General features: G+C 43.1%; 1 protein-coding gene and 1 non-coding gene across 2 annotated transcripts in view; one reads left to right on the top strand and one right to left on the bottom strand.

Moving 5' to 3' along the window:
* CUNH10orf143 (chromosome unknown C10orf143 homolog) overlaps positions 1-19,644 on the bottom strand; it is a 31,730-nt gene extending 12,086 nt beyond the window's left edge. Inside the window, exons 1-3 of the mRNA XM_048791400.1 lie at positions 19,516-19,644; positions 510-674; positions 343-405 (exon numbers count right to left, since the gene is read on the bottom strand). Coding sequence (XP_048647357.1) covers positions 343-405; positions 510-674; positions 19,516-19,584 — 297 coding nt within the window. The 5' untranslated portion in view covers positions 19,585-19,644. The remainder of the gene's footprint in view (positions 1-342; positions 406-509; positions 675-19,515) is intronic.
* Positions 8,323-8,395, top strand: Trnae-cuc. The gene has a single exon. It is a non-coding gene; the product is annotated as a tRNA-Glu (tRNA).
* Positions 19,645-23,782: the final 4,138 nt, after the last annotated feature.

Raw genomic sequence — 23,782 nt, forward strand, 5'->3', positions numbered from 1 at the left:
ATAATGTTGATTCTTAATTTGGGCAGTAAATAATATGGTCAGGCATGTTCTTAAAGATGTCATTATAGGACTCTCTATTTCAGCCAATTAGAGTAGCTCTTCCCTTCCTACAAACTGCTATTTAGGAAGAATTTTAAACGAATTTGTAATTTCTACCTCTGAGCTGAAGCTGGAAACAAATTAGTTTGTTCCCCAATAGAATGCTAAGAAAAGCTCAAATTCACCATTACCTTTATTTACCTCCCTCATTCCTCAGACCTGCGGCTGCAGGTTTTACTTTGTTTTATGGATCTAATATTTAAGAAGTCTATCTCTTATGTCACAGGAGGTTAGTGAACTTACAGATTCCCCCGCGATACATCTTGGGCAAGGCTGGGCTGAGCTTCTTCCACCATTTTGAGAAATCTATTTAACAAATCACAGGCACAAATGGATCAGAACAATGATTATTTACAGTTTTTATTAAAATATTTAAATGGGTTCAAAACTGGTTTGGTCATGGAACATACCACTGAGCGTGGTCTGCCCTGGGCACCTTCTGGCCACTGTGTAGAGGGGCAACCTCTTGATTGAGGCCCCTGGTCCTCTGTGCTCCAGGACACCAGGGTGCATGTGCTCTCCTGGTGGCAGCCAGTCTCCTGCCTGCTGGCTTCTGACCTCCGGCATGCCCGTTTCTGAAACAAACAGAACTTCACTCGAGATGGCCTCATAAAGCACACAGCACTAATTGAATTTGCTTTCAGAAAACTTCAGCTCCAAATAAAGACCCCTGTGGAGCCGGAAAACTTTATAGGACATTTGAGGAGATTACTTTAAACTTTATCTGCTCAGGAATAACAACTATCAATTACATTTAACCTTATTATTTCTAGCATTGTCTGATGGTTACTTAGCCTCATAGATTTAACATAGTCATTTTAAACAATTTTGGCCGAAACTCTTGTAATAAACTATTGTGACTGGTTTATTGAAAATGTGCAAAACCGGGGCTGGGATTGTGGCTCAGCGGTAGAGCGCTCGCCTAGCATGGGCGGGACCCGGGTTCGATCCTCAGCACCACATAAAAATAAAGGCATTGTGTTGTGACCATCTACACCTAAAAAATAAATATTTAAAAAAAAAATGTGCAAAACCTATAAATTTTGTTCAAGAAACTAGTTATATGCTTCAACACATTTTGTTTAGTATCAAGTTACGTACTTCTTAACACAATATGAATAATTCACATGTGAATAACTCTCTGTCTTACTGGCACTGAAGAGCAAATTAATTTTATTGATTTCAAAATCTGCACACACAGTCCATAATGGGTAACCTCGGGAAAAGACAGTCTTTGGTTTTTGCTTCCACATAAACTGAAGAAAGTAATTACAAAAGTAATCTTCCAATGCTAATGAAAACAGTATTCCACCCCAATGTCCCAGACTTGATGTATTTCCAGGGTCACGAAGTTTTGATGGACATAGCATTCCAGAGGGAGGAGGACCTCTGTAAACAGTTACCCAGTCCCCTCATGGTCCAGTGCCAATGTTCCCCTAGAGAGCAGCGGTGGTCACCCTGGAGGTCTGCTGCTGGACACTTCTCAGGTGCAGTCTGCTGGTGTCACCCCAATATCTAATTGCTTGCAAACCACGGTCTTTGCCAAATTTGGTTTTCACCAATGTTGTTTAATATCTATAGCATTATTTATTTTATACAAATATATTACTTAACATGAATAATTGTTGCACTTAATGGATTTATTCAACAGAGAAACCATATATCATGGGTTTAAAGTGCTAGTTTTGCCATTTTCTAATATGCTCTTAAGGAAATACTTAAGGATTGAAATTAAAAATGCTGAACTCTGAACTACCTACATTAAATCCTTGGCATAGGCAGACCCTGCCTCCCAGGAGGTGGGGAGGACATGGGCAGCTGCCCAGCTTGCTGACCTCCCCACAGTCCTTACAAAAAGGACATGAAAAAAGACAGCGGGGAAGTGAGTTCAGCACCTAGGCCTACCCTTGGCCAAGCTGGATGATAAGGAGTGCTGAAACCTGACAGGACTCTGGCGCCAAGAGAAACACCACCAAACCCCAGTGTGCGTGTTCCCTCGCGCTGTCGGCCCACACCCTGCTCAGGCCTTGGGGTCAGTTGGCAGAGGCAGAAGCACGGACCTAAGCTGACCCCAGAAGGTCTACCCACAAGGATGAAAAATAGAGAGGCTACTCCAGACAGGCTTAAATACAAATAATCACTAGAAAATACACCCCAAATTTTTAAATTTCAATGAAAGAGTAAAGAATATGCATCTCATAGAGAAAGAAACAGAAAATGTAGCAAAGTATATATGATTATAAAATATAGGGTTGCAAGTACACATGCCAGTCATATCAATAAATATGAACAGCCTTGGGGCTGGAATGTAGTCAGTACTCGAGTGCTTGTCTGGCATGCCTAAGTCCTTGTTCAATCCCCAGTACTGAATCAAAAAATTTTTAAAAATATGTGTGTGTGTGCGTCTACATATGTGTGTACATAGGTGTGTGTATCCACACATATCAATACTGAAGTGCATGTGTGTGTGTGTGTGTATGTGTGTGTGTGAAATAGGTTTGACTCACCTGTGACATGAAAGGGCTTCTCCTTGGGCTCACAGAGTGGACCCAACACATGCTGCCTCCAAGGAGCACACTCAGATACAGTGGTGCTGACAGGCTGAAGATGAAAAGATGGACAAGGTCTCCAGCAAGGCACGCAGGAGGAGCAGGAGGGGACCCTTTTTAATACTAGAAGCCACTATTCATGTGACAGTCTGACACTCATGGATGTCTACAGACCGAGTAACCAACCACCACCTTAGGAAGCAAAGCGTACAGGAGATGAAGCAGACAGAAACACACCCAAGGAGGCTCAGACGAGAGGCCATCCTCTCACCAGACCATCAGTGTGCAAAGAACAGTCAGGACTGGGAGAGTGGCACACAGGCAGAGCATGCAGACGGCCCTGGGTCCCATCCCTAGTGCCACAGAGAGACAAGAAAACAAACTAACCCAAACCACCATCACCAACAACATATAAGTGGGAGATACAATATTCCAAGGTCACACTCCACCAAGGCTTATCGTGAGGATCTAGGTGGAATGCCACATCCTGATGAGGGCACATGTTCTCCTCAGGGTAAGGCAGCTCACAGCAGCCCTCAGCAGTAGAGGGACAGCACAGCCTTCTGAGGGCAGCAGCACTGTACACAGCACCTCTGGTCACAGTAGGGACAGCACAGCCTTCTGAGGGCAGCAGCACTGCACACAGCACCTCTGGTCACAGTGAATGGACTGATTTCAACAAAACAGCAGGAAGATTTAAAGTCCTACAATTAAGTTATGTGAAAGAGGAAATGTAAACTAAAAAGTACAGAATTAAAGCAGTTACAAGAAAACACTATATGGCAGAATCTATAAGACACATTTAAAGCAATAATCAGAGAAAAAAAACACTGCACTAACATTTTTATCAGGAAAAATGAAAAAAATGAGTTAAGCATTCCCAAATCACAAAAAATAAAAGAAGAACAAGAAAGTAGACCAAAGGCAAACACAAGGAAGGAAATAATGAAGAAAAAAGTTAAATTAACGAGGTAGAGAATAAAAAAACAATATATCCAATGAATAAAATCTAAATCCTAGTGTGGGAAGTAAATAAAATAGACAAACCACTAGCTAATCTGATCAAGAAGAAGGGGGAGAGCACAAATACTTAAAACAAGAAATGCCAAAAAATATCCAAAGAAACAGAAGAGGTTTAAAAGCATAAAGAGAACTTTGTAGACCTCTATGCAAATACACTTGAAAATGCAGATGAAGCGTATGACTTCTGGAGGAAATCCAGATGATCCAAAGGGACCCCATTAGAGTCAGAAGCTGAAGCGGATCACTCCCAGGTTCACTTCCATGGAAGAAACAAAAATTAGTAAGCAACCACAGAGGAATCAGGGCCAGGGCAGCTCTCTGTACAAATGCCTCCAGGGCTCTGAGAAGGAAGGGAAACACCCTACCCCTGGCTGGGACTGAGGCAAGGAAGACATATCCCCACCCTTAAGATTTTTCTTTTCTTTTTTTTTTTTTTTAATTTTGAGATAGGGTCTTGCTAAGCTTCTAATGAGGGCGCTAAGTTGCTGAGGCTGGCTTTGAACTTGCGATCCTCCTGCCTCAGCCTCCTGAACCACTGGGATTACAGGTGGGCACCATCACACCTGGCTCCAGGACTTTTCTCTTAACCATGATAAAATACACATACCTTAATCCTAAATCAGTATTCCTACTAAGGTTGAGGGGAAGGGAAAGAGGTCCCTATCCCCATGTCTTTTCACACTGTACTAGAGTCTGACCTGATATGAGAGGAGAGAAATCAGAGGCAGAAGGAATAAGTACTAAAACTATTGCTGTTCACAAATGACATCATAATAGACATCTGGATATCCCAGGAAATCAACGATAAAACTAACTCAAACCACATGAGAACTCGCCAATATAAAATCAGTATACTAAAATCAATAGCTTTTGCCAAGCATGGAAATGCATGCCTGTAATCCCAGTGACTTGGGAGGCTGAGGGAAGAGGATATCAAGTTTGAGGTCAGCTTCAGCAACTTGGTGAGATCCTGTAATCAAAAACTAAAAAGGACTGGAGATGTAGTTCAGTGGTAAATCCCCTGGGTTCTATCCCTAGTATCAAAAAGAAAAATTAATTAAAAATCAGTAACTTTGGGCTGGGGATGTGGCTCAAGCGGTAGCGCGCCTGCCTGGCATGCGAGCGGCCCGGGTTCGATCCTCAGCACCACATACAAAGATGTTGTGTCCGCCAAAAACTAAAAAAAATAAATAAATATTAAAAAATTCTCTCTCTCTCTCTCTCTCTCTCCCCTCCCTCCCTCCCTCTCTCTTAAAAAAAAAAAATCAGTAACTTTCAAATACAAAAAAAAAAAAAAATAAGCCATGAGAGAAAATCCAGTTTAAAATGATTGCAATGGACTAAATATTTTAAAATTAAATCATTTGACAAGTATTGCATGAAATGTATATAGGTGAACTTAAGGCATTCTTGAAATACACAAAAAAATATTTATGTGGGCAAATGAAAAGACATTCCTTGGGTTGGGGATGTAGCTCAGTGGTAGAGAACTTGCCTAGTATGTGTGAGGCACTGGGTTCGATCCTCGGTACCACATAAAAATAAATACATAAAAATAAAGGTATTATGTCCATCTACAACTAAAAACAATATAAAAAAATAAAAATCCTATTCTTGGATAGGATGACTTGGCATTACCAAAATGACAGTTCTCCATAAGTTAATTTGTAAATTTAATGTAATACCAGTAAAACATCAATAAACTATTTCATAATTATACAAATTGATACTAAGGTCCCATGGAAGACCCAGCCTGCAAGTATAGCCAGAGGAACCTGGAAAAAACGCTACTGAACAGGAAGAGTGCCAGGAAGATGACAATACACAGGGTGGTGGCGGGTCGGCTCACATGTGAACACACAGTCCAGCGGACAGCATGAGGAGTCCAGAAGGGAACCCGGTGAGGGGGAACTTGGGCATTTCAAACCACGGGGCTGAATGTGGGCTTTTTAACAAATGAATGGTGCCATGAAAACTAGGTAGCCATTTGGAAAAAGAAAAAAATTAGACCTATGTCTCACACCGTACATGAAAAATAAACCAGATGGACCAGAGACCTCAGTGTAGAAGAACTGAGCATACAGAACTCTGTAGGCACTAGAAGAAAACATGCAGGAACCCCTCTCTAAATCTGTGCAGGAAAATATTTTCTATTTATGACTTAAAACCCAGAGGCAACAAACAAAGATTGATAAATTTGACTACATAAAAATAAAAACTTCTACAGGGCAAAACAAAACAAAAAAACCCTAAACAAAGTTAAAAGGTACCTGGAAAATAAGAAAATAATTGGAACTTATAACACACACACACACACACACACACACACACACACAACTTAACATATAAAAATCGGGTGAAAGTTGAGAGCAAAAAGCCCTAAATAATAATGAGGAAAAGGTACAGTTTACAAAAAAGTTATTAAAGTGGTTCTCACACATACGAAAACGTGTTCAAACTCACCCATATTTAGAGACATGCAGATCAAGACATTAGGACAGGGGCCGGGGTTGTGGCTCAGTGGTAAAGTGCTTGCCTAGCATGTGGGAGGCACTGGGATCAATCCTCAGCACCACATTAAAAAAAATTAATGAAAAACAAAGGTATTACAACCGTATACAACTAAGACATCATCTGGTGGTGCCATTCCAAGTTTTGAGGAATCTCCGTACTACTTTCCACAGTGATTGCACCAATTTGCAGTCCCACCAGCAACATATGAGCGTACCTTTCCCCCCATCTCCTCACCAACATTTATTGTTGTTGCTTGTATTCTTGATGATTGCCATTCTGACTAGAGTGAGATGGAATCTCAATGTTTGATTTGCATTTCTCTAATTGCTATAGATGTTGACCATTTTTTCATATATTTGTTAATTGACTCTATTTCTTCTGTGAAGTGTCTGTTCAGTTCCTTTGCCCATTTATTGATTGGGTTATTTGTTCTTTTTTTTGGCTTTAAGTTTTTTGAGTTCTTTATATATATCCTGGAGATTAATGTTCTATCTGAGGTGTGTGTAGTAGAGATTTTTTTCCCATTCTGTAGGTTCTCTCTTCATGTTATTGGTTGTTTCCTTTGCTGTGAAGAAGCTTTTAGTTTGATTCCATTCCATTCATTGATTTTTTTTCTTAATTTGTTCTAATTAGGTATCTATGACAGCAGAATGCATCTCAATTCATTGTACACAGATGAAGCATAACTTTTCATTTCTCTGGTTGTACATGATGTGGAGTCACACCATATGTGACTATGTACCTAGGGCACATTCATGTACCTAGGGTAATGTATTCCCCTTCCCTACTTCCCCTTTGCCCAATCAAAGTCCATTTATTGATTCTTGATTTTACTTCTTGTGCTTTAGGAGTCTTGTTAAGGAAGTCAGATCCTAAGCCGACATGGGGGAGATTTGGGCCTACTTTTTCTTCTATTAGGCACAGGGTCTCTGTTCTAGGGCCTAAGGTCTTTGATCCATAAGAGAACTTGGAAGGAATCACCATTTGACTCAGTCATCTCACTCCTAGGTTTATACCCAAAGGACTTAAAATTGGCATACTACAGCAATGCAGCCACATCAATGTTTATAGCAGCTCAATTCACAACAGCTAAACTATGGAACCAACCTAGGTGCCCTTCAACAGATGAATGGATAAAGAAACTGTGGTATATATACACATTGGAATATTGCTTAGCCTTAAAGAAGAATGAAATTATGGCATTTGCTGGTAAATGGATGGAACTGGAGAATATTATGCTAAGTGAAATAAGCCAATCCCAAAGAACCAAAGGCTGAATGTTTTCTCTGATACGTGGATGCTAATTCAAAATAAGGGTGGAGGGGAGAATAGAGGTATTTTGGACTAGACAGAGGGGAGTGAAGGGAGGGGAGAGGCATGGATAGGAATGATAGTAGAATTAATCGGACATTATTACCCTTTGTGCATATATGATTACATGACCTGTGTAATTCTATATCATGTAATGCCAGACAAATGAGAAGTTATATGCCATTTATGTATGATGTGTCAAAATGCATTCTACTGTCATGTATAACTAATGAGAACAAATAAAAATACATATTAAAAAAAGACATCATCTGTCATCCATTAGACTGACAATTTTAAACATGACCAGTTCCTCTTGGCAAGGTTCTGTCCAGCTGGTGGGAATGCAAACATGGTGGGGAAATCTGGCAACACCCAACAAATCTTGGCACGCTCTACCCCAGGCACTCACCTCTGAGTACCTACCCTCAATCCACCTCCAGCAACATTATTATTTAAAAATAGAGGAAACTGGAAGAGCTCAGTTATACTACTGTACAAGGGTTGATTCTAAGGCTTGCGATCATACTCTAGCTTGCTTTATTAGGTGGAGGTGCATTTGAACTCTGTACATTTGAACTCTGTAAAAAAAATAGAGGAAGTCAGGGTGTGTATCCTAGTGGAAAGGGGCAACACTGCTGAGTTGCAATGTAGTGGGAGAGGTACGTGCCCTGTGCAGGAGAGGGGACAAAGTCTGAACACACAGCAACACAGCCCTTCACTGCTATAAAAAGGGGGAAATTTCTATGGACCAGTCTGCATGATTTCTAGAAGTGCAAAAGAGAATCTATAATATGCTATCCTTCATATAAGGAAGAGATATAGGGGCTGGGGTTGTGGCTCAGTGGTAGAGCACTTGCCTCTCATGCATGAGGTCCTGAGTTCGATCCTCAGCACCACACAAAAATAAATAAATATATTGTGTCCATCTACAACTAAAAAAAAAAATTTAAAAAAGAAAGAGATATAAGAAGGATACATGAGAAATTAGAGATGGCTTTCCTACAGGGGGTGGATGGGAGAGGGGAGGTGGGAAGAGGCATCAAGAGGAAGTCAGGGTGTGTATCCTAACAACTGAGTAATGTTTGAGTAAGTAAGTAAAAATTCAACTCAATCAGGACATCAGGAGAAGGGGACCCCAGATGGATTGCAGACAATAATAAATGAACCTAACTACTCAGAAATGAAAACTACACCACCATGAAGAAAAGAATCACCCTAAGTAGTTTTACAAAGTACTGTTTTGACTAGAAACGCAAAGGCCAAAACCAAAATGAACTATTATACAAAAAATGTGCCCTGGTTGGTAAGTCTGTTTCTCACGAGGTCAGCAATTTTGAAACTACATTATACTCGCACTGAATAAATAAGCAAGTATACTATAAAAGACCAGAGCAAGTTTCTCACTGTTGAAGAAATAAACTACAAAGAAAGGGAGAATGCTACAGTGAATCTGGTCTGTTGGATTGGAACTGGAGGTGTCTGTCAGACATACTGATGCAGATTCAGAAATAACACATGTACAGATGAGTGTGCTTACACATGTATGTGTACACACACAGCTGCAGAGAACACCGCAGCCCAGCAGCACCTAGGTGCTGACTGCTAAACGCCATCCTCCCATGAAAGGCATCCAGGCTCCATGGGAACAGCTGACCCAGGGACAGAATGGAGAAAATACAATGAGCCTGAAGTACTTTGTGGAACCAAAAGCCTTAGGAAATCCTTGTAAAGGACAAGGGTGTCAAAAGGACATGGGTGCCAACCTAGAGCAATTCCTAATGGCCAAATCCAAAATAATTGTAGCAATACAGTAAACACCAGCATTGGATTCTACGTAAGCCACAGAAGAAAAGCCCATGACACCCACAACAAAAACAACAATCAGTAAATGGGGGAGAAACGACAAGAGTTCTTTACAGGCAAATTTTAATAAATAAATGTAAAAAAAAAGAGGACATTACAAAATTTTGATTAAGTAAAATACAATGAAAATCATTTCAGATAAGATGTATCAATAGATGCTAAAATTGGTAGGCAGAAATTTAAGAAGCGAAAGGGATATTTGCAGTCTGTAAGTTATCTTCCCAAGATTTATATAAATCATAAAGGGAAAATAATAATGTTAAGTGGATAAAACACCTTTACCAAGTGACAAGGCTGACGTACCAGTAGAGACACACTGACATCATATGCCACAAGCATGCTGCACCAAGGAGGCACACCTTGGGCTGGGGTAAGTGGGTGGGAGAGTGTTTGCCTAGTTCGTGCAAGGCCTCGGTTCCACCCCCAGCAGCGCACACTAACAAACAAGGAAAGCACTGCACCAGTGCTACAGTGCTAATGCCCCAGACATGTGACCTTTGTCAACTCATGAGGAAACACCAGGCAACCAAGTACCTGACCCACACTCATTAAATGTGTGAAGGCCCTAAAAGACTGATGCAGGGTCACAAGTTGTAAGAGACAAGGAAACAACTAAAAGCAACATCAGATCTTGGATTTGAGCCTGCAGCTGAAGAAGGGCATCACTGGAACCTGGAAGAGCTCAGTTATAATTCTGTACAAGGGTTGGCTCTAAGGCTTGCGATCTTACTCTAGCTTGCTTATTAGGTGAAGGTGCATTTGAACTCTGTACACTGTTCTTTGCAACCTTTCTGACAGTCTAAAACTATTTCAATATAAAAAGTTTTTATTGTTGTTTTGGTACTGGGGATTGAACCCAGGGGTGCTAAACATCCCCAGCCCTGTTTATTTTTTATTTTGAGACAGGGTCTCACTAAGTTGTTTAGGGCCTATGTTGCTGATACTGGGTTTGAATCTGCTATCCTCCTGCCTCTTGAGTCACTGGAAATACAGGCGCCCACTACCACACCTGGCAAAAAGTTTTGTAATAAACAAAACAAAACCTCCATACTCCCAGTGGTTTGTATATCACACTCGAGAAATACTGATTTAAACCAAATTCCTTTCTCACAACTCCACTCATGATTCTTATTTTTCCCTCTTGAGCAACATAAAGTAAACAGCTGTTCCTGTTGGACATAACATCCTCTTGTGTTTGAAGACAGAGCTCAGGCACTTTCCGTGGCTGGTCCCCCTCACCATCCATTTCAGAGGTGCTTCAGACCCTTGCCATCCTGTGTGCTCTTCTCAGTATTTCTAAACTGTCCACCTCCCACTTAAAATGAACCACCTACAATGCCCCAATGCCACACAACTACTGTAGAGCAGACCCAAATCCCCTAGCCACAATTTGGCTCCTGTGTTTCCAGAGAAACCTGTATTGCTTAGCTGCCCTCACAGCCGCACCACATACCAGGTCCGCTTCCTCCACAGCACCAACTCTCCCCCTCCCAGGGTCTGTGGTCACTGTGGTCTTCTCCCCCGCTGATGAAACTGCAGGTTTCCACACACTCTCACTGCACTGGAGTTCCATGTCACATTCTAGTGTATCAAAGTACATCCACCAACGTCTTGGGGACTTTTGCAAATCAAGCAGCCCTCTACTGCCTTCACCTAAGTTAGAGGATCAAGACCAGGTCTTTGATCTCCAGTTATCCAGAACGTCGCCACCTTCACACTGCAAAAGAAGCATGTCATGCTAAAACTAGTGTGCTGCCAACTCTCAAAAATGTGGGCTAAAGGGGAAGAATAGAAATACTGATATCCTCCACACCATTTAATACATGTGTTTTAACGTCTCCATCGGCAGCATCAGAGTGGTGACTTCCCTCAACAACCTCACACTTACTAAAAAGAGAAGCAGAGACAAACAAATGGAAACTGGAGCCTACACTTTCTGATGAAATCGAAGACACTTCTGTAACTCTGTCCTAAACATCTGTGTGGCTAAATGACATGTGGTACCTAAAGTCGGGAGACCTGTCATCATCCAAGGTGACAAACCAGTGTTCTTCAGTGGCAGAGGGGCTGGGGAACTCACACCCTATGGTGGGGGAAGGAGAAGCCATGCTGAGGTCCAGGCCAGCAGGGGTGCTCCTCTGGGGAGTGGGAGATTATGGCTTGGCAGCCCTCAGCCAGTAGAATGGATTAAATTATTCATATTTTCTGCTATTTACTACGGATTATTGAGAACTGACCACATATGACATTTTACCAGTTTTTTATTAATTTATTATGGATATACAGAATTTATTTTGACATAACTAAAGGAGCATGGAAGATGGTCTGTTCCAATTCTGTCCTCAGTACAACCCCTCTGCTTCCTCTCCTGCCCCGCCCACCCCTTCCCTCCTGCCTACCTGTAGATCTTTCTTCTGTTTGTGTAAACTTGTTTTCAACTGGTGCATAAGGACATACATAAAGGTGGAGCTCACTGTGGTACACTCACACGTGTACACAGGAAAGTCTGATCGCACTCACTCCACTCTCCCTCCCTTTCCCCATTCCCTTCCCTCCCCTCAACCCCCTTCCTCTGCTCCATTGGGAGGACTGGACTTCCATGCCACCTCTAGAAGTCCACCTCTCTGCTCCATGCCTCCAAGGAATGGAGAGACTAAAGTGTGTGCAACCCTGGGAACTGTCACAGAAATGCACTGGGGACACGCTTCAATTAGCAGAGCAAAAAAATGACACATTCTTCATATCAAACACCCCTGATTAAGCACATATCCTTAATATGTGAGTTAAGTATATATACTATATATTAGAATATCAATGTAAGTCATTAGATTTCAGTAATGCAAAGGATAGGAAGTCCATGAGAAAATCTATTTTATACAAAAATAAACAAAATAAAAATAATCGAATCCTTCATCTTGAAAGTACTTTGAGAATTTTTTTGACTAATGGCCTTTTCCTGAAGATCATTTGTATTATAAATGTCTGAGACTGGTTGAGTCCTAGTTACAGGAAATAGTTTGCTGAGTTTGGTTTTTTTGAGTTTAGTTTTATTTTAATTCTACTGTAATAAAGAAGTTTACTTTTGCTGGAGTTGCTGATATGGATGACCATTGGTCTACATATAGAACAGGAACACTGGATGGACCAAGATTGATAAGGCCCCACAGACTACCATTTAGAAAGAATGCGTGGTTTCCATCAAGTAAAGATTCCTTCCAATGACATTTTCATTTGGAAAATGACCTTGCATTCTTGGAAGGTGTACTTTCTACGGCACATTGAAATCTGGCACAATGTCAAGCAGACAGAGGACCAGAGTTAGGATTCTCACACTCAGCTCCCACATTGCTAGGGCAAACTGGGTTGTGACCAAAGGGTCCTGAACACCTTGATGCTGTCTCATTTAGCCATGGCCATTTTTTTAAAGACTCCTTAAATCAGTTTGCGAGATCATTCCGCCTACTCTCTTAACCAAGTCTAGCTTGGCAAAGAGTAGGCAAGCTGTGAGATGAGCGAGTCATGGGTCAGAGTAAGAGACCAGTTAGCTAATGCTAGGAGGGCTAGCTATGCTGAGGAGAAACTGCACACGAGCAAAGAAAAACTGTCACTCTGACTAAAGAAAATAAAGACAGAGCCCTTTCCTCAGCTGCCACGAGGGTGCTTGGCCCTTCTGAGGAAGCTAAGGATGTGTGGGTGTGGCCCTCACCTCACACTTAGGTATTGCCATATCTGGCCACACAGTTTAATTAGTTAGCTGTGAAAAGAACATGCTACTGAGATAAACTGCATCATGGGTGAAATTCAAAAACATGATCAGTAAAAGAAACCAGATATAAAAGACCACATATTAAAAAAAAAAAAAGACGATATATTGTGATATTCCACTTCCATGAAATTTGCAGAAGGGGCAAATCTAGATAAGGAACACAGCAGTGGAGTGACCATTTCTGAGGTGATGAGGAAGTCTCTAACCCCGTGGTGATGGTGGTGATGGCAGCACTTAAAGAAACAACACTGTTTTGATGACTACAAGAGAGCACCTAAGACGACCTGAGTGGCAGTCTCAGGGAAGGGTAATCATGTGGCCACTGGTGGGGCTTTCCCCAGCTGAATAGTTTTCCTTAAATAAATGTCTTGAACATGCCAACAATTCTCACATTCACATAACCCTCCCTTCGTTTCTTCTCAGTTAAAAACATCCGCATCCGCCTAAGTCGTCACGAGCCATGCTTCCTGAATACCTGCTACGCACCTTGCTTGGCTCTGGTAGTTGCAGAAGCAGGCAAGTCACTCCCAGAGCAGCTGCAGACACAACAGACTCTAAAGAGGTGCTCCAATGAGGAGACCTCCTTCCTGCTGGCCTCGCCGCATCCTGACTCAGTTCACTTACAAAGAAATCTGCCAGAAACCAGAAATGACTGAGGCTGCGTGTGGCTGACAGAGCGAACATCTGCATTAGGGCTGTAACTAGAAATGAATTATTACCGATTTCCTTTCTAGAATAAAACTAACTTGTTTCCTGAGGAGTGGGTCACAATTACTTCAATGGTAAGAGTGACCCCTGGAAGACAATGGGGCTTTGCTGGGGGTCTGCTTCATCAAGAGGGATTCCCAGTGTTTTTCCAGGGAGCTCAGCAGAAAAAAAAAAATCTGGGTGAAGCTAGCAAAGTTAACTCCCAACATTCTTGCTTTCTAGGTTGGACTGCTTAGGGTCACTGAATGGAGTTAAAGTCATCGATATGTCCAAGTGGTTTTGCTGACAAAGGACTACAAGCTTTACTGGATAATTTCCCAAGAGTAGCAAAGGTAGGTCCAGAAGTAATCCACAGAGCAGAGTGGACCTAAAATATCCTCTGCCTCTGTTTTTTCACCAATTCATAATACCAAGGACTCATGGAAATATCATATAGCACTTTACAGTTTACTCATATCAAAGTTTGCATAGTTGCATCAAAAGCATTCCAGTGGAGACAAGGAATTACCTGTCCTTTTCACAGCCTCAAGCTTGCTCATCCTGGCCCGGAGGCATGAACTGTGTGGGTGTCACTGGAAAAGCATGTCCGCTGATGGACTGAGCCCAGACTGTTGCCCACCTACAGAAGAGTCTAGAGGGGTGATGATGTTCCCAGATAAACAGACTCATTAAACAGCAGATGAGCTAAACTGCATAGAAAATAGTCACACTGCTAGTTGTTTTCATGAAGCTGCTGCTGCATGTACAACTTACAAGAGCTTTTGTCTTTTAAAGACAACCTTTAAAACATTCTAAATCAAAACAGGGTAGAAAAATTTAGAATTAATTTTCCTGAACATCTTAAGTCCTTCAAAGTTCAAACTTTATTAGTGCATGTGCTTTTCCTTTTTAAAAACCTTTAATCAACCTGTATTATTCAACTTTTTGGGGTTAAATTGGAGCAATAGAATTTACTCTCCTTCATGAAATAACCAAACATGGACAAAGTAAATTAAATAACAGACTTCAGGACACTAACCAACCAGAAACAGGGTGCTGACCCCTGAGATATGGGATGCAAATGAGGTTGGCCCTATGACTGCCTGTCCATGTTGCCTTGACCACTTCCAGGCTGTGGCACAGGAGGTGGAACCCAGGTGGAGCCTGGTGAACTCCCTGAGATTAGGACACACTGATGAGAGGTTAGGGAGGCCAAGGTTGCTGGATCTCACAGAGCAGACTACTGCAGAAGACAGTGGCTTGGAGAGAGAAAGATGCATTCAGCTGAATATTGATCAACATGGATAAGGGATGAAATTACCTAAGGCCATGGAAAGAACCACCTGGAAGGATTAGAAATGACAATTTTTGATGCTCAAACATGGTTGGGAATATTGCCTGACTCTACCAGTAAAACCCAAAATCCTTGTGATCTTAAACACAAGACTCAAAGGGCTCAAGTACTTCCAAGTAGCTTACTTGTGTTCCAAAAAGAAAGCTCAATCATATTCATAGGAATCCAAAAATATCCAGTACCCAAAATATAAAACTGACAATGTCTGACATCCAAACAAAAATTACTAAGTCAGCAAAGAAGTGGAAAAATGTGATTTGTAATGAGAATAATCCATTATAGCTGGCCCAGAAATCACACAAGTGCTAGAATCGGCACAGAAGAACATTAAAAGGTCATTATAACTGCATATGTTCAGAATGTTAAACAGAGACAGGGATCCAGATCTGAGATGGAACATGGACTGGATATAATTAATGGCAGATTAGACACTGCAGAAGAAAAGGTTAGTGAACCTGAAACAGCAATACAGAGTATAGAATCTGAACACAGAGAAGGCTTTAAGTAGGCATCATAAGACAACTTCAGGAACAGATGAATAACTGAAGTTTCAGAAAGAGAGGAAGTAAGGGAAACAAGAAAAATATCTGAAAATACAATAGATAAAAATGTTGCAGATTTGGGCCAGGGATGTAGCTCAGTTGGTAGAGTGCTTGCCTCGCATGCACAAGGTCCTGGGTTCAATCCCAAGCACCACCAGATAAAAGAAAAAAGAAGGAAAATGTCAAAAAAATCTGATGAAAACTATAAACTCACAAGTTCAAGAATCACAATAACACTAAGCACAAAATCATGAGGATTTACTACCACAAAGCACATGATAAACAAATTGCTCAAAGCTACTGATAAAGAAAGAGATTAAAGAAACATGTATACGGAGAAACAAAGATAGAGTGACTGGAGATTTCACCTTGGAAGCAATCCTACAAAACAGGAAGCAACATCTTTTTATAATACTGAAAGAAAAAAAAACCTTTCTATTTAGAATTCTGTGACAGTAGAAATATCTTTCCAATATGAAGGTGAAATAAAGACTTTCTCAGACAGATAAAAGTTGAAAAAAAATTACCACAAGTCGACCTGTCCTATAAGAAATGTTGAAGGGGGCTGCAGGTGTAGCTAGGAGGTAGAAGACATGCCTGGTATACACAAAGCCCTGGGCCCAATCCTCAGCACCAAAAAGGGAGAAAAAAAAAAATGAAGGAATTCCTTTAGGCAGGGGAGGAAATGAATGTCAGAAGGAAATAGAGACCAACATAAAAGAAAGAATTGTAGTGGAAATGGAAACTATGTGTATAAATATATGTTTTTTTCTTGTTATTGAACCTTCTTCAAAATATGATTGACTGTTAAAAACAGATATAATATCAATACAAAATAAAGTTTATAGCATATGTCAAAGTAATATATAGGTCTATAAGGCACAATGTTGAGAGGAAGGAAGAGAGAGGTGCTCAAGGGTGAGGTGGCACACCATCACCTGACAATGCTGCAGAGGAACACTCTACATCATAAAGCAAAGAGCAAAGCTACAGCTGATAATACAGTGAAGGAAATAACATGCAATCAAAAAAAGAGTCCCTTAAGCCAAACGAACGGAAAAAAGTAGAAAAAGCACAGGGAGCGCACAGGACCACAAGGGCACACCAGCAGAGGTCTTTTGGAGAACAGCCCTAACAGAGGTAGAAGGCCGAGTGACACAGAGCTTCAGGTGTGAAGCAGGCACCATCACTCTAAAAAGTGTGTGCTGAGCAGGGGAACTGATGTGAGCAGGCGCGGGTACTACGTAAGAAATCTCGCCAGGAGTTCCAAAGGTTTCCACACTTCTTGCCAAGCGTCACACTTCCTGTGCCCACCCAGGACCCAGGCCACAACAGGGGCTCAAAAGATGTCTGCAGGTGGAAATGATCCAATGCTGCCAACACGCAGTTGCCAGTCACCACACTAGCTGACTGCTCAGCTAGGAAACTGCGACCAGGACCAGGATGCACCTGACAGGCTCTGCCCAGGCATCACACGCCAGGCAATTTTCTGGACTCTGCTCATGGCTATATGTACTCAGTATAGAGCCACTGGGCTGCCAACAGGAGGAAAATAGTTGGAGTTCCTCAGAAATCAAATGCTGGAGAATTGTGTGTGTGTGTGTGTGTGTGTGTGTGTGTGTGAGAGAGAGAGAGAGAGAGAGAGAGAGAAGAAAACTTGGAGAGAACAGAAAACTTGATACAAGCACTCGGATACTTTATTGAACTCAATCTGGATTATTAGATCAAAGACTAGGACACAGTACAATATAAACAAGAACTTTATCAAATTAAGAAGCAGTACACACCATGGCTCTAAGATACCCAAATCGTTATTCTTTGGTAACAGTCAGGAAGCACTGCGGTTGCAGCCTTGGCACTCAATTTCAGCAATTCCAATCTGATAGATCATTCAAGGTTTCTTCCATTAAGTCTCCTCCGTTCTTTCTGATCAATAATGACCTCTGGCTCCCCGTCCCTGACAGCCCTCAGCATCACACTTCTCATCATTTTATGATGGCCAATTTAGGACAACACTGTGAAACCCTCATGTTTCAGCTCCAAGATCCCCACACAGAAAGCTGTGTAGCCCAGCGGTTAGGAGGAGAAGCTCTACAGACAGATCCTAGTTCCAACTCTGGCTTGCTGTGGGCCTGGAGGACAGCTAATGAAGCTCTCCGCACCTCAGTTTTCTCATTTATAGTATGGGAACAATAAAACGTTGTTGTGAAATCCAGATGATCCACATGGTGACTGCTCAATGACTAGCAGTATTTGCCATATCACCACTAAGTGTCTCAGAGTCACAGAGAACCCAGCCTGCCCTAACAGGAACTCCATTTTCTCCCAGTACCACACCAGCTTTCTCTCAGAACAGGAACCACTGCCCTCCCAGGTGCTCAAGGCCACCCTGAGAGGGGACTCCACCCTTCCCACTGCCCTCCCATCACTGTCAGCAAGACTACAGCAGGCTGCTCTCCCCACCCAGCTGTCTGATGCACCAGGCAGAGAGCCCTCACTCTGACCCCACCCTACATTTCCCACAGGGCAGTGGCAGTAAGCTCTAGAAGTGTCCTATAATCCTGAGACTCCACCACTTGCTTCCCTACTGTCTGGAGTGTGAATACTGCAGTGATGAGGCAGCTGACAGTGACAGTGACACGCAGGGGATGGTGTTAGAGAAGGACTCGAGGTACCTGGATGTCCTTGGATCTGGGTACCATCTGCCTTACACCTAAATTCAGGGAACCTGGTTTTCACCACCGTGGACTGGCTCATCTCCACACTGTTATGTGCAGAAGAACCGAACTCCATGTTGTCTTCACCCACAATAGAAGCTCGCAGCCTGATATATCCTGGAAACACAATAACTGGCCCCTGGAGGTGGGGTGCTGCTGACAGAAACATAAGTGGCACTGGTTCCACATCAGGTAGTGAGTGGCTAGTGAGGGAACAGATGCTGCAAGTAGAAAGCTAGTCACTGAACCCAAGGGCTTGTACATATTAAGCACTCCCTTTACCACTCCAGCGCCCCTCGTCACTCATGTGAAGGGGGCCTGGGAAGTGAGCCCGGGGCTAGGGAGCTACACCCCAATCGCCATACTCAATTTCGATAATCTACAAAAATGTCTGAAAAAAATGTTGCCTGCATTATCTGAAAAAACAGACCTGGCACTTATCAAGTCTGTAGCTCTCAAAGAAATAACTAAGGAAAAGAGCAAATGTTGGGTATCTTGGCTGCTCTTGCTGCTCTTAGCAAGGGACCACAAAATAAGTGAGGTCAAAAAATAACTGCCCCCTTTGCCAGCAGATGGGAAGACGCAGCTCTGCCACGAGGCTCCATCCCTCCGGGATCCTTCACGACCCGCTACAGAGCCGGGCTCTCCGGCCCTCCTTGGGCTGCGGCCGGCCGCACCCTGCAGTCCGGCACTCTCACATACAAGCCCGCGCTCTCCCCGGCTGAAGCCGCGCAGCACTGGCACGTGGACCTGTCCAGAGTGCGGGAAGCGGGAGGCCATCTGATCTAGACACCGAACACCCGGGGTCGTGGGAGGGGTCCCCAGTGCATATTTTAGGGAGCCGGCGTCTGGTCCTGGAGAGCTGGCGGGTCTGCGGCCGCCGGGCTCCACGAGTCCGCGCAGGCGCGGGGGGAGGCGGAGCGAGGCCGCGGTTTCGCGCGTGGCCACGCCCCCAGACACGCCCCGGTGAGGCGCAGGCCGCAGGGCCAGTCTGCCTTACAGGTGGTGCTCTGCCCGCAGCCGAGGGTGGTGGGGGCCAGCCCAAGGGCACGCGCCTTTCCATTCCTAACACCCAGGCCCCGGGGCTCACCGCGTCCCCCGGAACCGGCAGCTCCTCCGGCTTCCGCCGTCGCCACTGACCCAGCGCCAGGCTGTCCATGCGGCCTCAGGCCCGAGTCAGCCGGCCTCTCAGGCCCACCCGGAGGCCGCGCCCCAGGCTCNTCGGGCGGTTTCTGGGAGTTGAGGTCCGGTTGACGCGCCTCGGCTCCCAGAGTTGGACTCTGGCCGGCACCCTGGGAGCCACCGAGGTCGTGGCCGGGTGCTACGCTGGGCGCGGTTGCGGCTTTTGGTGGCACCTTGTGGATAAGTTTGGGAGCTTCCCACACCTCTACAGACCGGAGAGCGCAGGCGCCGGGACCCTGGGGCTGTGCACTCGAAAGCCGAGGCCCAGAGGCGGGGCCGCTCTGCTTCGGCGCCCGGGTCCTCCCTCCTGAGGCTCTAGACCCCTGCTGTAACCAGCTGCCCTGACTCCGGCCCGCCGCTTCCTCCTGCTCCGCCGCCGAGCTCGCGGCGGTTCCGCACCGTAGGGCCCAGAGCCAGGGCCCTGTCGATGAATTAAAGCGGGGCATTCCTTCGCTAGCCACTGGCGGGGGACCTGTGACCTGGTTTTGGCCCATGAGAAGTAGGAGGTCAGTCGAGCAGAGTTGGGAAGGACTGTCCTTCCTGTGAAAGGAGGAGGTGGGTGTGTGGATCTGCCTTCTCTGCTGTTGCCCAGTGTAACTTCCGGAGCTGCTGCAGCCTGGCCGCACCACGGGAGCCGCTGGGGCAACCCCAGTGGAAAGTGGGAAAGCACCCAGGGCCTTGCGAACCACCTGACTGCCCGTCTCCAAATTGGCATGTCTGGGTCACAGTGAGCTTCCCGTTCTGCTCAGTGGAAGGCATCATTTGTCACAAAGCCCTGTTTTGATGAAATGCATGAAGCCGTACTCAGGCTACTTGCTACATGATCTTCAGCAAATTAAGGAGCTAACCTAACTCAGTTCCCTCCCTTGAAAGAGATGATGATGATGACTGATAGGGAGTGGTGAGGACTAGGGGAGACGTTTACATACAAAGTACCGGAGAAGCATGTCTGACACAAGTGCTCTATTAAACAGTACTGCCACTGCTGGCTCACAATCCAGTATCAAAAACCCTTGGGGGGGGCTGGGGATATGGCTCAAGGGTAGCGCGCTCCCCTGGCAGGCGTGCGGCCCGGGTTCGATCCTCAGCACCACATACAAACAAATATGTTGTGTCTGCCGAGAACTAAAAAATGTAAATAAAATATATTTAAAAAAAAAAAAAAAAAAACCCTTGGGGCCAGATGTGTTTTTAGAATTCAAAAATGTTTGAATTTTTTTAAAGGGGGAGGTATATATACTGCGTTTTATAAAAACTTTCAACGGGATCTGGGCTAGGACCCTACAACCAAGCATTTCTACAGCAAAAATGTGTGACTGTTCAAAATATTTATCCTGACTGTGATATATAAAGATTATAGTCTCATCGGTTCACACAGGCTTGCTCCAAACATGGGAGGAGAAAAAAACCTCATGATTTTCAGAACATTTTCATTTCAGAGTTGATTTAATGCATTGTTGTGGACTTATACTACTTCCTTCTACTTTCAAAACATGTTTTGTCTTGCTCTTTAGGTTGGATGACTTGCTTTGTTATCCAGTTTCAGTATCACCAGCCTTTGTCCTTATGGCTACTTTACAGATGTGTGAAAGAACAAAATTTCAACAAGTTTTAGGTTCCAAAGATATAATTCATTCTTACTAGGAAGTCATGAACTAGGCAGCATCTAGTCTGCAAAATAGAAAGGGGTGCCAATGAGATAGACAGAGTGGATGAGTTTTACAGGTCAACAAAAGTGGAGGAAATCAGGCACCGTAAATAGCAGATTGGTTCATTTCAAGATTCCTTACAGGGGTGCAAATGAAATCTTGTTGGATTAATAGGATTTGGCTTTTTCTCCTCCGATCTCTTAGGTCAGATTTTACAGTAAACAACTTAGGTTTCTGTGGTAGCATGGAATATTCAAATGAGCCACTCCATTGGAACACCCTTTCTTCTCTAGCAGGTGTTTGAATCATCCTCAGAGCCATTTCCCAGGCAATGAGAGGAAGAAACTCAAGTCTATGAGCCAATAAAGCAGTGGGTATGTTTAGAAGGATGCATCTTAGTCTGGGGATGTAGCTCAATGAGGGAGCACTTGCCTTACTGTACAGAGACCCAGTTTGATCCCCAGCACTAAAAAATAAGAAATGCAGTTTAGCTTAGCACACAATTTACCAACATCACTCATTTGGGAGCTCACTGTAAAGGGTATGTATGTTAAACCTCTCTTTGTTGTTTGTTATATATTAATTTAAATTCTCAACATTTAAATTTTTGAAAATTCAAAAAATAGTGCATAGCATTTATAAAATGATGGTTTAAAATGCTCATTATTTAAATGTTAAAGTGAATATATAATCTATTTGAAGAAAATGTAGGAAAAGCTTCATGACATTGGATTCTTGCATATGATGCCAGAACAGTAGTGAATAAAAGAAAAATAGATAAATAGGACTACATCAGAATTTAAAACGTTTGATTAAAAAAAATTTTAAGGGCTGGAGTCATGGCTTATTGGTATTATTGGTAGAGTGCTTACCTGGCGTGTGTGAGGTCCTGGGTTCAATCCTCAGCACCACATATAAATAAATAAAACAAAAGATTCATTGACAACTAAAAAAAATAAATAATTTTAAAATGTTTGTATATTAAATGATATTTGGTGAAAAGGTAACCCATGAAATGAAGAAAATATTTGTAAATTATGTATCTCATGATGGGTTAATGTGCAGAACTTAAAGAACACCTACAAATTACCAGTAACAAAAAATAAAGAATTAGAATAGCTTTTCCCCAAAGAAGATATGTTAATGGCCAGTAAGCACTGAAAAGATGATCGACATCATCAGTTATTAGGGAAGTGCATATCAAAACCATCTTGACATACCACTTCATGTCCATTAGGATGGCTATCAAAAGAAAATGAAAATAACAAAAAGTATTGGATCAGATATGAATAGGAATGCTCATGTGTTGAAAGGAATATGAAGTGCTACAGCTGCTACTGAAATTGTTTCCTCAAATATAAAATCACCATATAGCCATATGTACATACAGAAATCACTGAAAGCACAGGAACGCCCATGTCCATCACAGAATTTGCCACCTTATCCAAAAGACGGAAGCAACCCTAGCTCCACTGGTGGATGAGTGAGGGCACAAGGTGCAGTACGTGCAGTGATGTAATGCCATTCTGCCTTTCCCCCTTTTGTCACATCGTCCCAGATGTGGAACTCCTATACAAACTTTAAAATATATAGGATTCTAATGTAATCATCTAATAATCATAATATTGCTTAAGTTGGTGTATAATAATATATGGGCCACGATGCACCAATAAAATGGAAAAAATAATGTATAGTTTCTAGATTATGATTTCCAACCTATTTTAATGTCTGTTTCACTGAAATATTGGCAGAATTGTAAAATTGGGACTTAATGGGTTTAAAAGGAAAGAAATGCTGGCATGTGGATGGACATTGACGACTAAGTGAAGTAAGCTATCCATAAAAAGATCTTTGAGTCTGATTGCATTGGGCTCTGTGGGCAAACAGTAGCAGGGTGAGTGCCAGGGCTATGGCCAGGGGAATGGGGATAGGCGTTTAGTAGGGAGTTTCAGTTTGGTGAGAGAAGCGGTCCTAGAAATGGGTGGTGGTGTGGTGGCCCACCATTGTGAATGTACTCAACACTACTGACCACCCACCTAAAAATGATTAAAATGGCAAATTTGGTGTGATACATATTTACCACAATGAAAATTCATTAACTATTAAAATAGAAGTAACTTTTCCATGCATCATTAACTCCTTTTGCACCCACCTTCATGGGAAGTGTCTCAGGAAGGAGGTGGCTGGAGCCCCAGTCCTTCTTTTCTCTATTTCCAGTCCTGAGTATGCTGCTTTAACTGCCAGATCACTGTCCCCTTTTTACTTTATGAAAGTGGGATGCTCTCTGCTTTCTGCGAGGTCCCTCTGGAGTAGCCAGCACTCTCTTTGATAAGCCCTCAACTGCATCTCTGCTGTGGACAGCATTGGTTCTTCATTCTGGACACATGCCTTTGTATTTGAAGTGGCCTGTGCACAGCAACCCACAATTAAGGGCTTCCGCCTTCCTAAGGGTGGGTCTCTGCCTCCTTCCTCCCTGGCCACACTTACTCCTAAAGTTGGCAGGCACCTCCAGTAACCATTTTCACG

This window comes from Marmota marmota, unplaced genomic scaffold (genome assembly GCF_001458135.2).
Source record: "Marmota marmota marmota unplaced genomic scaffold, marMar, whole genome shotgun sequence".
NCBI lineage: Eukaryota > Metazoa > Chordata > Mammalia > Rodentia > Sciuridae > Marmota > Marmota marmota.